Here is an 18091-nt window from a genome sequence, read left to right on the forward strand (position 1 = left end):
GGATTACACTAAGGCTCACTTAACGGGTGGAGAGGCACCTAAATACAAGAAGATCAATTAGCACAGGGCCAACCTCGACCTTTACAACTAGGTCAAATTAACACAGAGCTGACCTCAGTCATTTAGAACTAATCCTTCCAGACTGGATTACCGCCCCCTCAAGTCACACCTGGAATACAACAGATTTACAATGAAAATGACGTACAAACTATATGCTTTTTAATCAAGCAAATTTACACTAATATAATCAACACACTACTGAATGATATGATAAGATAAGCTCAATGTAATCTTAGTGTCTACTCTCAAAGACTTATGCAAATATTGCAATTAGTACATGAGAGTGTAAGTGATATGATCTTTGTGTCAAAATAATAGTCTCAATTACAATGCAGCAACAAAGATCACAAGCACACTTCAAATATCTCAACAAATATTTTTCTAAAAATAAACCACAAGAAATTTTCAAAAATGGTTTGTAAAAATTATTTGATCTTTGTGTCAAGATGATACTATCAATCAAAGGATATAGCAACAACAATCTTTAGCACACAAGCAAATATCTCAAAATATTTCTCAAAGATAAGCACAAGAGATACTTGAAAACGATTTGTAAAATATTTTTCACAACCAAAACACAATATGGACTCTTTGAGTATTGCAATGAATATGCAAAACTCATAAGCTCAAGGAAGTTTTTCTATAGAGGACTTACTAACAAAGTCTCCTAGAGAAACTTGAAGCTTTGTTCTCTAATAAAATAATATCAATCAATAAGAGCAAGAGAGAGCTTAAGCCTAATAAGGAGAACACTCAAGCAATCTTACAAAGTGATTTTAGCAATAGGAGGCTTAAAAATCAAAGTATGAATTTTTGAATGTCAGAGAGAAAATTACTAATCGTTTTGCTAATCTTACACTAATCTTTGCAAATGAGGGGGTATATATAGAATTCCCCAGAATTATAATCATTCAAGACATATTGGTCATTTTAGAAAAAAATTAAGTGAGGTTAATAAAATTTAACAGTGTTTTAACCTCGGTAAAATTCACCAACCTGAGAGGGTCGGTCGACCATCTTGAAGGTTTGGTTGACCATAGTGCCAAGTTCGGTTGACCAGGGAAAATTTGAACTAGAAGTTTGGTTAGCCATTCATAAGGCGATTCCAGAACCTCCATGGTTCGGTTGACCGAAGTGAGTTTGGTTGACCGAACTGGTCAAATTTCGGTTGACAAAGATATTTTGAACTTAAGGGTTCGGTCGACTAGGCAATTGGAATTTCCCACGTGGGGGTTTGGTTGACTAGGGCATTGCCTATATATTCTTGGTCAGTCAACCGAAGGGTCAACTTGTTGACCTAGTGGGGGTTCGATCAATTGAAGATCTCAGTGTAACTGAGTTTGGTCAACCGAACATGCCATCCTTGGGCATTTTGATCTTTTTCTCTTTATTAAATTGTCCATATTTATATGATGTTTATTTTCAAGACTATGGGGGACATTTTTACGCAATATTTAGGGTCCTAAAGACAATCTATGGTCTTTGTGAGTTAACCCCAAAAATCTGGCGTCAGTTGAGGGGATCCCTAAAAGGTCATTCAATAATCCTTTGAGCTTATCTACCCTACCATGCATATAATGCATTAATTATTACAAACCATTTCCTATTTACTATTACAGACCCGAATAGAGCAATAATTTAAATTACAACAAAGGAAAAGCTTCAGGGTCTTTAGACTTTGAGTCCTCATATGCCATCAATTGATCTGCTAATATAGACATGCGCACAAACTTGATAGCCATCAATTACTAGTATTTGTCATTATCAAAACCGGGTGTGACTTATAAGGTCAACACTTTGGTTTCCTTGTCACCATGAAAAACAAAAAGTGTAATTGGTGTCCTTACCACCATGAAAGTAAAGGGAATTAAAGGAACCTCAAGATGGTTGGTCTTGAGAAAGTGGATACAGGTGGGGATAAGTAAATTGTGGCAAATCAAATAAATTGTGGCTAATATATTTCATCTTTAGTTTTTCAATAAAATCATCACGTTTAAGTACATGCCATAGAAAATTTAATACATATCTAAGCCCAAAATATTGGTGAGCATAGCAAGATATAACTTTAATTTCAAACGCTCCCCCTGTGAATTTGAATACGTGCTTAGATGCTTTTAGCTACTTATACTGAAACTAATTGTGAAAAATTCATTAAGTAGTATAAGCAACAAATTTAAATCATTTAACTTATTTTTATTGGATATATGTTAAGATATTTGCATTCAACAAGTAAAATAATTTAGAACACACATGCATAAGAACTTTAACATTTAAGGCATGCAAGGTGTTCATATGCCCCTAAAACAATCCATATCGAATATTGATTCAATAGGCGTAGGATATGATGTTCATAGTACACAAAAAAGTCTTAAGACTCAAAAAGTAGAAATAATAATAATGCGAGTCCATGAGGCAGGTGCTTTTAATCCTTTTTTCAAGGATGGGGCTTAAGCTCCCCTGTATACTTGCATACACACATACTTGCAATTTAACTCAAGGATGATGTACATTTAGCACAAATTTATCATATATTCATCATTTCAAAAGATTTCAGCATGCGGAAAATACCAAACATTTAGCACACATGCATGACATATTGAATTTTAATTTAGTGCACGATAGCCAATCAAGGTTATACTCAAAATTTATGCAATAGGGATTCACAATGAGTGTGTGCAATACAAAAACTCCTCTTAAGTCATGCAATTGTTTTAATTTATGGACCATCATCAAAACATGTGATGTTTGATTACAAGGATGATATTTTACCATTTAGGTCCCGAGTGAAAGTGCATAACCTAAAGATTTGGACCAAATGGTGTTCATGAACTAGTCCCTCCTAGGACAATGAAATGTGTACACATCTTTCAATTTATATAGCATCTAGGATTTAACATGTACTAACATATTCAATTATTTTGCATGCATTATCTACTAAGGATGAGAATTAATATTCTTCTATTATTCACTCATCCTTTCTAAAATATTTTAACGAGCAGCAAGTCATAATTGTTAGAATTGGTGTATTCCCAAGAGGGGGGGTGAATTGGAATTTTAAAATTTATCACCTAGGTTATGCCGGATAAACAGCAGTATATACACAACCTAGGGTCTGCCTATTCAATTTCCAAATGCGTAGATAAGTATAATGTGAAATTTAAGTCATACGCATCATTCACCCATAACATACATGTGCGGCTAATATAAAGTGCGGAAATATAAATGAACACACGATATGTTATCGGGGTTCGGCCAACCGTGCCTACGTCCCCGCCTCAAGCTCGCAAGCTAGAGGATTCCACTAAGAGCTCACTTAAGGGTGGAGCGGCACCGTTTACAACCAGGTCAAATTAACACAGGGCTGACCTCAACCTTAACCAGGTCAATTAGCGAGGCTGACCTCAACCTACACGCCTTAACAGGACGACGCACCTAGCTTTCCTAACCGGGTCTAAGCCAATCCGGGACTATTCCAGGGCTAGTCTCCCTCTTCAGACCCGTGCCTGGAAATACAACCAATGTGTGTTATACTGAAATGGTACAGTGATTGTGCTTTCAAGTAAAGCAAATATGTACCCAAATTCGCGCAATAATATACACCACAAATATGAAATAATTTGTAAGCTCAGTGTGGTCTAAGATGTCAACTCTCAAATAGATTTACTATCGTTGTAATGAGTGTGTGAGAGTGCAAACCTAAATGATCTTTGTATCACAAGATATTCAATCTAAGTGCTCAAACAAAGATATCATCCAGACTTCATATATTTCAATCAACAAGTTTTCTCAATACACATATGTATATGAAGCTCTAGCAACGTATAAGTTTGGTTTGCAAAAGGATATTCAATCTTTGTATTCAGCAAAAGATATATGAGTTAACGAGTATTGCAACAAAGATTTTATCACACTATCAAATATCTCATCAAATATTTTCAAGATTAATAACACAGTAGATATTTGAAAATGTTTTGCAACCAAAATACAAATACTATCTTCTTAAGATGTTGCAATGGAGGTGCAAATCTTAGAAGATCTATCAAAGTTTTCTTAGGATAGACTTATTAATAAAGTCCCCTAAGAATACTCAAGGTTTAGCTCTCAAGGATAATAAAACAATCAAATATGAATGGGAGAGCAAACCTACTTAGACTAGCACTCAATCAACTTACAAAGGGTTTAATTTGTATGAGAAGGTAAGTATGAGTGTAGGAGGCTTAAGAATGAGTATTATAGGGTTTTGGATTTTCAAAGAATTTTCCCTGATCAAAGTGGCTAAAAAATGAATCTTTAATCTTTGCAAATGAAGGCATATATATAGGCAAGGGAGAAAATATGACCGTTGGGGACCTATAGGGTATTATCAGAAAAGTTTAATGAAGTTTAGTGCATTTTAACCCTGTTTAGAAAAGTATTAACCACGGTAAAAATGGGAGCAACCCGAGAGGTCCGGTCGACCAAAAGTAGCTCGGTCGACCGGGACTCAAGTAGCTCGGTCGATCGAGGGCATTTTGAACTAAGGGGTCGGTCGATCGGGTAAAGGCGATTTTTGAAATCTCCGAGTTTCGGTCGACCGAGGCCTTTTTGAACTGCACGGCTCGGTCGACCGAGTTGTTGGGAATTCTCCCGAGGACCTTCGGTCGACCGAGTTGTTGGAGTACAAAAGTGGTCGGTCGACCGGGGGGTCAAATTGTTGACTCCCAGGTGGTTCGGTCGACCGAGGTCAAATGACCTGTAAGGGGTCGGTCGACCGGGACCGGGTCAAATAGTTGACCCGGACCGGTTTCGGTCGACCGGGCCAATTTGAACTGTTTGGCTCGGTCGACCGAAAGTGCACCAAGTGTGCATTTCGGTCCCTTCTTGCAACATAAAAACCTTATTCAAGTGCCTATTACATACAAGTGCAAAGGTGAGTGTCCTAAGGTCACTTGGGGTCCAATTTTGAAGACACCGAAGAAGTCCGGTGTCGGTCGACCGAAGGTCGACCGAAGGTACATCCTAAGGTCTTTCTATGGTTCGGTTTGAGCTTACAAAGTAAATCATTCATGTGATGTGTGTGAGCTTATTACAAACCAGTACCCTAATTACTATTACAGACAGCCTAATTACTATTACAGACAAAATTCACTTAGAGATATTACAATTGGGAATATGAAATTGTCTTCAAGCTTTCACGTGCCCTTGAATGTATGTTAGTATAAACCTGCACATGAACTGGATATTTATTAAATACAATTGAGTTTGTCATTATCAAAACCAGGGTGTGACCTATAAGGTCAACAATAATTATCTTGGTGCGTGTTTTATGATTTTTTTTATTATGTTAGGAAAGTCTAACGAAATTTCGGTAGCATACCGTCTGTAAATAGGACATTTTCCAAAAATTCATGCACTAAAATTTAGGTTGTTTACAACAAATAATTTAATTTAAGCATGCAACAACCTAGGAAAACTACCAGCATGCAATTCACATCACTGCATCTGTCATGCAGGTGGCATTCAGTTCAAACATGCAAGTCAAGTAATAGATTATGCTAAAAGATATCCATCCATCAAATAATATAAACATTCAACAAGAATGGACATGTAGAATTCAATTCAAATAGCATGCAATCTATTTAAGCTCAAATAATAGCTTATGTTATGAGTTATCCATCCATAATATAATTATTTAGCAATGACTGATATTACGTTCAGCTCAAAAGATTATAATTAACCATCCATCAATTGATGTAGCATTAAGCTAAGGATAGATAGCAAGCATTTAGCTCTCAAGTCATCCAATATAAATGAAACAATAAAATATTTCTAAATTTAGCACAATACAATTTATTGCTTATTGGATGAATTTTAAAATGCTGCTCCCCCTCAATAAATGCAACCAAAACATTAAGATTTTAGCCAAAGGTTTTAAATGTTCAATAAACTCAACTTTGGCTATTTATACTTAGATTAAAAAAAATTAAAACAATATTTCTTAAAAGAAAATATCCCTTCAATTTTAAATAACTCTATTTTCATTATGTGAAAGGGCACAACAAAAATTTTCAAGCCAAGAGAATTATATATTCAATTTATTTACATTTGGCTTTTTATGTTTAGATTTAACTAATATTTTTTAACCAGGGGATTGTTTATTTAAGATTATAAGTTTAGGATTATAAGATATATATATATATATATATATATATATATATACATATATAACTATGATAAATTCACTAATACTCAATTCTTCAAATTAAAAATGGACAAATATATGCTATATTTAAGATATTTATACTAAAGCATATATAGCATTAAAAAATCTTTTAACAAATAAATACTCATTTGTCCATTTGGAGGGGATTTATTTAAACATGCTATAGCCAATGTTTCATTATATAACCAATCGTTATGATATATGCATCTTAAGAAATTGGATTAGATATTATCATTAAAAATTTCATATTGGCTTGTTTCCCTAATGATCTTAGTATAATAGCAGAGTATACTAAGATTTATCATTATAAGCACTAACCTCAATCAAAGTATTTAATTATTACTTCCCCTTATATAATATATCATAACTTAAAATCTTATGAGTATAAAAAAATTCTTTGAAAAGTTTCTCATAAGATGGCATGTAATTACAACAAGATTCATATGATTTCAAAATTAACACAAGATATACATTATACGAATCATGACATTTAAACATCTAATAAAGTAGAAGGAGGTAGATGTACCTTTTCAATTTACTCCTTAATTGTTTAAGCCTAAAATCCTTGGAGTGGAGTTCTCCTCTCTCTTGATTTTTCCATATCCCTTAATGTTCCCAAATGTCCTTAGCACTACTACAAATCATGAACTTTTCTAAAACATTAGTAGCTAAGGCACAATATAAAATATGTACGGCATTAAAAATATATGCATTAAAATTATGTCATGCTCATTCAATTCATTTTCAAGTTTGGGAAACTATGCATTTAAAAACATTTCCATTGGGATAAAATTCTTTTGACAAAAACTTTTTCAAAGACCTCCAATCAAATGATTTTACAAAGATACTCATTTTCAATTTTCAAACAATAAAATCTGCACAATAAAAGTAATGGAGGATTTGCAAAGGATTGACCCTCAAAACAGGGATACACTAAAGAAGAGTCATTCCAATCTTTATGCAAATGCAGTAAAGCTTATTGCAACCGAGCTCTGATACCAATTGATAGGAATGGTGTATTCCCAAGAGGGGGGTGAATTGGGTATTTAAAATTTTCTTCCTAGGTTGACTAACCCCTTTGTAAAAATTAATTTTTTTTGCCTTCCTTAAACTTCAAAACCATTTTAAAACCTTTGGATAAGTTAGGCTATTGGCCTAACTAGGCTTACAACTCTTGATTTTGATGATAACAAAGTAAGGTTATCTAATAAGTTTCCAAGTGATACTATTTCAAGCCAAGATGATTTCAATAATAAAAAGGAAAATTTCGAAAGCTCAAACTTCAAATGCCATATCTTGAAAGCTCACAAGGATCAAGGAACAAGGAAAGTCTTACATAAATACAAGTGATCCATAATGAAAGCTTAGAGAAGTCTGAAAGATCCAAGATCAGCGACAAAAAGAACTCAAAGCAAAGAAGTATCAAAATTGTTTTTAGAACAAGTTGTGTAAGTGCTTCAAGTTGATTCAAGTATGAATATTCATTTTGAAGCTCATTAGGCAAAGAGACTAAGAGACCTTCGTTTTAAGACTTGGAACTTATTTTTCAAGGAAACCCAAATTGAGATTCTAAGTCAAAATAAACAAGAGAGAGAGAGAAATCAAAAATGTCTTAAAATGAGAAAAAACTACTTGGCAGATGACTATCTGTCTATGGACAGACTACTGACACATTAAAGGAACTTAAACAAGTAGGAAGAATCATGACAGATGACTGTCAAGTACTTGACAGACGATTGTTGGTGACAACTGAGATGACTGGGTGTGTTTTGTTAGTCATCTGGCACTCTTCTGTATGTTGTTAAAAACTTGGTTGTTCAGTGACAGACGACTGCCACCCCGATGAAAGGAAACTACCACCTTACTGTTTGTGAAATATATAATTGAAATGCATGGACAGATGACTGTCAGTGACCGCACAATCGTCTGGCTCGCGGCAGATTTTAAAATACTCAACGGATATATTTTTGAAATTTCGATCGCTTGAGGCCCAAATTAATATAAAACTTGGACCCTACACCAAGTAAACTTGGGAAACAAGTTAGAAACCTTTCTACATCTGTAAATACCCTCAAGTTACATTAATTTGAACACCAATAAATCAATTCAACAATCAAACTCTCTCTCAAGCATTCTGAATTTCTAAAAGCTCTTTGTTGCTCACAACTTCCATGAAGTTACTGAAGTCTTGCTGATTTTCTCACTAAGATTGTGCTTCAAATACTAAAACCTTTCATCTATTGAAAGAATCCTACGGTGGAAAATTTCTAGAGCTTCAATCTGAATTTTGTATTGTGAATGTTATTGAAGTACATAGTTTTTTATTTGTACTAATCAACTCTTTGAGGAGCAATTCTTATACGTCTTATTTCAAATCGTTGTAGCAGATTGATAGACGATTCGAGTGTTGAATTGTTGGACCAAACAAAGGAATATTGTTTGGAGAAGGCGGACTCTAGCCTTAACCAAGGAATGTTGTAATCGGTATTGTTTCTCCTGGTAAAGGAACGATGATAGTGAATCCTTTGGTGGTTTTTCCAAGGGCGAGGATGTAGGTTGTGTTGAAGCCAAACCTCATAAAATCTCGTGTTCTTCTCTCTTTCCCTACTCTTTACTTTTCAGCAAAGATTATAAATTGCGTGGATGTTTTATAAAACTCTGAATTCTAAGTGTTTGGTTGTTTAATAGACTGAAAGGTAATTTTTTTTTTTTTTATCAACATTGATTGCAGAAACAAAAAGGGACTACATTAGTTGATCATCCTTAACTTATTAAACTAAAAGTTTATTTAACAGTTGAACATTGGGAAGAAGTGTGTTTGTGAATATTGACACAGGGCTTATACACATTCAGCAAGTTTTACATATTTATACAGGGCTATTATTACAAGAATTAAGTGGTTGATTATTTTGTTTTGATTGTGATTACTCTGAATAAATTTTGTGATTGTGTTTGAGCATTGACTATTGTTATAACACAAAAGTATTTAAAAAGGGGAATAAAATTTTTAAATCTCAATTCACCCCTCTCGTAGGAAAGCTATTCCAATTTCAATTGGTATCAGAGCCTAGTTATAATAATTCCTAACAAGAAACTATAAAAAGATCAAATGGCAAATATAGGAGTAGCTCCCTTCGGTAAGGGTCAATCCTCAACCCGACCACCAATCTTTTGTGGACATAATTATACCTTTTGAAAGAAGAAAATGCAAATATATCTCCAACACATGGATTGGAAAGCTTGGGAAGTAGTTATAGATGGAGACCTAATTCCCACTAAGATAGTAGATGGAAAACAAATTCCTAAAGAGAAAAAGTATATGATCGATATAGATTATAATATGCTCCAAATAAATTCAAGTGCTATAAATGTCTTATATTGTGCTTTATATGCCAATGAATTCAATAGAGTTATGGCTTGCAAAACAGCTAAAGAGATATGGGACAAATTAGAAGTAACATATGAAGGAACAATAGATGTTAGAGACAATAGGATAGACATGTTAACAAGTGAGTATGAAGCATTCAAAATGAATTTAGATGAAACAATCTCGAGTATGTATACCAGATTCACTCACATAATCAATTCCTTAAGTGCCTTAGGAAAAACTTACACTACCTACGAAATGATTAGGAAAATTCTAAGAGATCTTCCCTCCATATGGGAACCAAAGGCTACTACTATCACATAAGGTAGAAATCTTAAGACCACCTCACTAAATGAACTTATAGGTTAACTACTTACCTATGAAATGGCTTTAAAGGAAAGAAACCCTAAACTCAAGCATAAAAGTTCCATTGCATTAAAATCTTCTAGTAATAGCTCAAGTGAAAAGGAAAGTGAATCAAGCGACTTAGATCAAGATGAATTAGCATTCATCACTAAAATACTAGGCAAGTTCCATAGGAGAAATAAAAGGTTTCCTAGAAACTTTAATAAAAAGAAACCTGAAAAATGAGAGACAAGTAGAAAAGAAAATAAAATTAAAAATGAACCTCCTATATGCTATCATTGCAAGAAACCAGGGCACATCAAGCTGGACTGCCCGTTACTCAAGAAAGACAAGAAGAAAAAAAAAAAGGAAGCTATGAATGCCACTTGGGATGATTCAACCTCTAGCGAGACAGAAAATGAGTCAAGTGGACAAGAGATGGCAAATATATGCTTCATGGCGAATGACGAAGAGGTAAATTCCTTATACTCCTCAATAGAATCTTACAATGAGTCATACGATAGCATACCCTCCTATAAGGAATTACAAGTTGACTTGTTTTCTTTACATAAAAAATTAATAAAAATTTCCAAGAGAAACATAACTTTGAAAGATTAAAATAAAGAATTAATCAAGCAACTTGAAACATCTACAATCAGTGAAAAGGAGAAAGATTCTTGTATTGAAAAATTAGAAGATGCAATAAAAGAAATTACTCAAGAGATAGGAAAAATAAAAGACGATGATTTAAATAAAAAGGAGTTAGAGATAATCGAACTTAAAAAGTCAGTAGAGGATAAAGAGAAAATTATATATAACTTTACCAAAGGAAAAGAAAATTTTGAAAAAATAATTGGACAACAAAGACTACACAGAAATAAAGAAGGGATAGGTTATAATGGAAAAAAAAAAATAAAAGGAGTAAAAAATTATACATTTGATATTTTGTCAAAGAAGCCAAGCACTATGCTAGTACTTCTTCAAACAATAAACATGAACACGCCACTTGCTACATGTGCAAGACTAAAGGTCATGTAATGTTCAATTGCCCACTAAAAAAAAAATATGTTAAAGTTCCAGGAGAATGGAAAGTAAATAATGGAACTAAAAACAATTCAAAGAAAGTTAAGAGAATTTGGGTTCCAAAGACTAACGCAATGAATCCCTCATTGTAGGTGTGCTTTAGGACAACACCATCAACAGATAAGTGGTACTTGGACAACGGGTGTTCAAGGCACATGACTGGTGATAGGACCAAGTTCACCACATTAAAACAAAAGGATGGGGGAATACGTCACCTTCGGTGACAATGCCAAAGGTAAAATTGTTGGCATTGGAAAAATAGGCAAAGAACCTTCTCTTACTATTGATAATGTGCTATTGGTAGAAGGATTAAAACACAATCTTTTAAGCATTAGCCAATTAAGTGACAAAGGATTCGAAATAACTTTTAAGAAAAAAAAATGTGTTATTCAAAACCCTAAGAATAATAAAACCTTGTTTATAGCCCATAGGACAAATAATTTATATTGTATAAACCTTGAGAACTTAGTAAATCAAAATGTAACTTGTTTAGCTGCAATGAATGAAATGAGTTGGCTTTGGCATAGGAAACTAGGGCATGCTAGTATGGATCTATTATCCAAACTATCCAAGAAATATCTTGTAAAAGGGTTACTAAATACAAAATTCATAAAAGACAAGATGTGTGATGCACGCCAAAAAGGAAAGCAAGTAAAATCAAGTTTCAAAATTAAAAAATACATATCAACTAAAAGACCTCTAGAACTCTTGCACCTAGACTTATTTGGTCCAACTAGAACCCTAAGCTTAGGAGGCAAACAATATGCTTTTGTAATTGTAGATGACTATTCAAGATTTACTTGGGTACTATTCTTAGCAAACAAAGATGAAACTTGTAACTTGCTAATCACCTTATGCAAGAAATTACAAAATGAAAAAGGATATAATATAACTAATTTTAGAAGTGATCAAGGTAGGGAATTTAAAAACAAAGATGTTGATAAATTTTGTAATGAACATGGAATAAATCATAATTTTTCAGCACCAAGGACTCCACAACAAAATGGAGTTATAGAAAGAAAAAATAGAACTCTCCAAGAAATGGTAAGAACCATGATAAACGAAAATAATCTACCTAAATACTTTTGGGCAAAAGCTGTAAATACAGCTTGTTATATTATAAATAGGGTATCCATTAGGTCAAGTTTAGATAAAACACCGTATGAACTATGGAAAGGTAGAAAACCTAACATTTCCTACTTTCATGTATTTGGGTGCAAATGCTTTATTCTTAATACTAAAGATGATTTAGGAAAGTTTGATGCAAAATCTGATGAAGGTATCTTCTTAGGTTATTCTACAAATAGTAAAGCCTATAGGGTTTATCATAAAAGGACTCTTACTATTGTTGAATCCATTCACATAACGTTTGATGAATCAAATAATTATGACAATGAAGTTAAGAATGATGAAAAAGAAGATATCTCACAAAGAGAAGAAGATCTTGAAACAAAAGAAGAAAACAATGATGAAACCACAAATGAAAACTTCATAGAAAATCAAGAACTACCGAAAGAATGGAGACATGCTAAAGTCGCCCAAAAGATCAAATTCTTGGTGAACCATCAAAAGGAATAACCACTAGAGTCTCATTAAAAAATATTTGCAACCATTATGCTTTTTTGTCTTAATATGAACCTAAGAATATTGAAGAAGCCTTAAAAGATGATTCTTGGATTTTAGCTATGCAGGAGGAACTAAATCAATTTGAAAGAAGTCAAGTATGGGAACTTATACCTAAACCCAAAGATAAATCATCCATAGGAACCAAATGGGTATTTAGAAATAAAAATTATGAAAATGGGGTAGTTATTAGAAGCAAAGTTAGGTTAGTAGCACAAGGTTATAATCAAGAATAAAGTATCGATTATGAAGAAACATTTGCTCCCGTAGCAAGAATGGAAGCTATAAGGATGTTTCTTGCCTATGCAGCACATAAAGATTTTAAATTATATCAAATGGATGTAAAATGTGCATTTTTAAACGGTTATATAAATGAATAAGTTTATGTTGAACAACCTCCAGAATTTGAAGACTCTAAAAACCCAAATCATGTATTCAAGTTAACAAAAGCGTTATATGGTTTGAAACAAGCTCCTAAAGCTTGGTATGAAAGACTAAGCAAGTTCCTACTCCAAAACAATTTTTCAAGAGGAAAGATAGATAGCACTCTATTTATAAAAACCAAAAATAATGATATGCTTATATTTCAAATTTATGTTGATGATATTATATTTGGAGCAACTCATGAAGATTTGTGTAATGAATTTGCTACATCTTTGCAAAAAGAATTTGAAATGAGCATGATGGGAGAGTTAAATTACTTCCTAGGGCTACAAATTAAACAAGCTAAAAATGGAACATTCATAAATCAAACTAAATATATCAAAGACATGTTAAAAAAGTTAAAAAAGTTTGATATGGAAGAAAGCAAACTCATAGGAACTCCCATGAGCACCTCAACAAGTCTTGACAAGGATGAAAAATGAAAACAAGTAGATACCAAACATTACCGAGGAATGATAGGAAGCTTACTATATCTAACAGCAAGTAGACACGATATCATGTTTAGTGCATGTATGTGTGCTAGGTTCCAATCGGCTCCTAAGGAATCACATCAAATCGCAGTTAAACGAATCCTTAGATATTTACTAGGCACACTTGATCTAGGTTTATGGTATCCAAAGGGAACTGATTTTGAAATGATAAGTTATTCATATGCAGATTATGTAGGATGTAAAATAGATAGAAAGAGCACTAATGGGACTTGTCACTTTCTAGGACAATCACTAGTTTCATGGTTTTCAAAGAAACAAAATTTCGTAGCATTATCTACAACTGAAGCAGAATACATAGCAGCTGAGAGCTGTTGTGCTCAAACGTTATATATGAAACAACAATTAAGGGACTTCAAAATTCAATATCAAACAATTCCTATAAAGTGTGACAATACAAGTACTATAAATATTTCAAAAAATCCAGTATCACACTCAAGAACTAAACATATTGATATACGTCATCACTTCTTAAGAGATAACGTAGATAAGAAAGAAATAGTTCTTGAATTTGTTAGCACACACTATCAATTAGCTTATATATTTAAAAAACCACTAGCAGAAGATCAATTTGTATTTATCTGACGGGAATTGGGAATGTTACATATATGAGAAGTAAACTAAGAGAGAAAAGAATTTTCCTACAGGGCAGACAACTGCATGATATCAGGCAGGCGCCTAACAGGCTACTGTCTATCTAGAAAGACAGTTGACAGCTGACTGTCACCTTGATGACAGACGCCTATCTCGCGGCGGTTCAAGTTTACTTAATATGAAAAACAATCTTTTTAAAACCTTGGACGCTTGCTCATTCATCTACCCTTCACTAAACCAGTTCCTCTTTATCTCTCCTCTAAGATTCTCCTCTCCAAACCTCTACCCAACTCCACTTCATCAAACCCTAAATCCTTCACACCTAGGGTTTCTCAAATTTCTGCTACATCAATATGCCAAGAACCAAAACAGTCAGGAAAAAGGACAAGGCATCTTCTTCTTCAAGGCCTGATAGCAACAACGACATTGAAAAATGGTTGGTTTCATCTCATGCAAAAACCTTGTACCAAAATCATATCTCCACTATCGATCCAATATTTGGTAAGGTACTCGATGTGTCTTTCTTTGAAGAAAATTTCCCTGAGATTATTGAGTTATTCAAAAATATACGTTGGGACAAGTTTGTTCTTCACCAAGTTAAAGGATATTACCTTGATCAGATTAAACGTTTTTACTCAAACTTGGTAAATAAAGATGTTGGATTTTCCACCGAAGTATTTAGCCAAAAGATCACCCTTACTCCACACTCACTAAGGAAAATACTTTGTATAAAGCATGGTGATTTTGAGTGCAATCCAATAGAAAATCAATGGACAATGGAGCAGGGTTTTTCCCCACAAGAATTTCTGCCTCTTGTGATGAATGATCAACCTATCTATTTTGGAAATCCTCCACAATACAAACAGCTCAATTTGCAAGCACAAATTCTTCACAAATTCATTGCTTATAATATAATTCCTAGAGCAGGATCCTTTGATCATATTTCCTTCTTTGATTGCTTTGTCATGTGGTACATAATAAAAGGAAAGAAATTGGATTTAGCTAGCCTAAATGGATGGTCATGAAGCTCGAATCTCCTAGAATTGGACTTCCAAATAGCGGCATTCTTTCCTTAGTTTTTGCTCACTTTCAAGTCCTCACTCCATCTTCCAAAATAGTGAAGTAAACCCATTATAACATATTCTCCTCCACTACTCTAAAAAGGATGGGTTACAAGAAATATACTGAGGGATGGATGTTTAAGGGAAATAGGCCTATTCGACCAAAGCCAGAAGAACGTAATCCAGCTCCTGAAGAAGCTGATATGCCTACATGGTTTCTTCCTTTTTATCAGCATTATTCCTGCTTCAGTTCTGATATGAGGGATGGTTTTTCTTCTCTTCAAGACAAGATCTCAAATATTGATGATAAATACACTTTACTGGATAAACGTCTTGACAACATAGAGCAATGTGTCACTAGCTCAAAACCAAATGACACTGATGAAGAAAGTGATGAAAATGATAATGGCTCAAACAAATCATCCGATGAAGGATCACAACAATCTAAAGGGAAAGCAATTGCTGTAGAGAGTGATACAACTTCGGATGCTTGACTAAATACTTTTTATGATGCTTGAACTTTTTGCTATTTTGTATGCTACACATGCTCCGTTTATAGATGTATTATGCCTTTTTGTTGATGTCAAAAGGGGGAGTATGTGTGTGCGCAAAGTCCATGAGTCTATGGTTTTAGTTTGATGAACTATGAGTTCTATGTATTTGTTTTTATGTTCAATTATGTATATGCTTCTATGTTAAATCTGAAATTGAACCTTCTAAGTCTATGTCTTAATGTAAATCTGAAATTATGTTTATTGAAAGAGGAAGTAGTATTTTAAGTCTATGCTTATTGACAGGGGTAGTATTATTTTTGTACCTTTGCTACTTCTTTGTTATCATCCAAAAGGGGGAGATTGTTGGCCTAACTAGGCTTACAACTCTTGATTTTGATGATAACAAAGTAAGGTAATCTAATGTGTTTCTAAGTGATACTATTTCAGGCAAAGATGATTTTAGTAATAAAAAGGAAAATTCTGAAAGCTCAAACTTCAAATGTCATGTCTTGAAAGCTCACAAGGATCAAGGAACAAGGAAAGTCTTACATAAATACAAGTGATCCATAATGAAAGCTCAGAGAAGTCTAAAAGATCCAAGATTAGCAACAAAAAGAACTCAAAGCAAAGAAGTGTCGAAATTATTTTTAGAACAAGCTGTGTAAGTACTTCAAGTTGATTCAAGTATGAATATTCATTTTGAAGCTCATTAGGCAAAGAGACTAAGAGACCTTAGTTTTAAGACTTGGAACTTATTTTTTAAGGAAAACCAAATTGAGATTCTAAGTCAAAATAAACAAGAGAGAGAGAAATCAAAAATGTCTTAAAATGAGAAACAACTACTTGGCAGACGACTGTCTGTCTATGGACAAACGACTGACACATTAAAGGAACTTAAACAAGTAGGCAGAAATATGACAGACGGCTGTCAAGTACTTGATAGACAACTGTCAGTGACAACTGAGACGACTGGGTGTGTTTTGTCAGTCATCTGGCACTCTTCTGTATGTTGTTAAAAACTTGGTTGTTCAGTGACAGACGACTGCCACCCCGATGAAAGGCAACTTCCACCTTACTGTTTGTGAAATATATAATTGAAATGCATGGACAGATGACTGTGAGTGACCGCACAGTCGTCTGGCTCGCGGCAGATTCTAAAATATTCAACGGATATATTTTTGAAATTTCAATTGCTTGAGGCCCAAATTAATATAAAACTTGGACCCTACTCCAAGTAAACTTGGGAAACAAGTTAGAAACCTTTCTACATCTATAAATACCCTCAAGTTACATTTATTTGAACACCAAGAAATCAATTCAACAATCAAACTCTCTCTCAAGCATTCTGAATTTCTAAAAGCTCTTTGTTGCTCACAACTTCCACGAAGTTATTGAAGTCTTGCTGATTTTCTCACTAAGATTGTGCTTCAAATACTAAAACCTTTCATCTATTGAAAGAATCCTATGGTGGAAAATTTCTAGAGCTTCAATCTGAATTTTGTATTGTGAATGTTATTGAAGTACATAGTTTTTTATTTGTACTAATCAACTCTTTGAGGAGCAATTCTTGTACATCTTATTTCAAATCTTTGTAGCAAATTGATAGACGGTTCGAGTGTTGAATCGTTGGACCAAACAAGGGAATATTGTTTAGAGAAGGCTGGCTCTAGCCTTAACCAAGGAGTGTTGTAATCGATATTGTTTCACCTGGTAAAGGAACGATGATAGTGAATCCTTTGGTGGTTTTGCCAAGGGCGAGGATGTAGGTTGTGTTAAAGCCAAACCAAGTAAAATATGGTGTTCTTCTCTCTCGTCCCTACTCTTTACTTTTCAGCAAAGATTATAAATTGCGTGGATACTTTATAAAGCTCTGAATTCTAAGTGTTTGGTTGTTAAATAGACCGAAAGGTAATTTGTTTTGGTTTTATCAGCATTGATTGCGGAAACCGAAAGGGACTACTTTGGTTGATCATCCTTAACTTATTAAACTGAAAGTTTATTTAAAAGTTGAACATTAGGAAGAAGTGTATTTGTTAATATTGACACAGGGCTTATACACATTCAGCAAGTTTTACATATTGATATAGGGCTATTATTACAAGAATTAAGTGGTTGATTATTATTTTTTAATTGTGATTACTCGTAATAAATTTTGTGATTGTGTTTGAGCGTTGACTATTGTTATAACACAAAAGTATTAAAAAAAAGGGAATAAAATGAGCTTCAATTTAAATCACATGAGCATGCAGGCACATACAACCCTAAGTTACTATTACAACCAAAAAAAAAAAGTCTTCATACTTTGCTCCTTTGCAATCCCATGAAATACG

General features: G+C 33.7%; 1 protein-coding gene across 1 annotated transcript in view; it reads left to right on the forward strand.

Annotated features, from left to right (window-relative positions):
• Positions 1-15761, forward strand: part of LOC131167401 (uncharacterized) — a 29406-nt gene extending 13645 nt beyond the window's left edge. Inside the window, exon 6 of the mRNA XM_058126211.1 lies at positions 15518-15761. Within this exon, the coding sequence (XP_057982194.1) occupies positions 15518-15761 (244 nt within the window). The remainder of the gene's footprint in view (positions 1-15517) is intronic.
• The last annotated feature ends 2330 nt before the right edge of the window (positions 15762-18091 follow it).

The sequence above is a fragment of the Malania oleifera genome, chromosome 11 (assembly GCF_029873635.1).
Source record: "Malania oleifera isolate guangnan ecotype guangnan chromosome 11, ASM2987363v1, whole genome shotgun sequence".
Lineage (NCBI taxonomy): Eukaryota > Viridiplantae > Streptophyta > Magnoliopsida > Santalales > Ximeniaceae > Malania > Malania oleifera.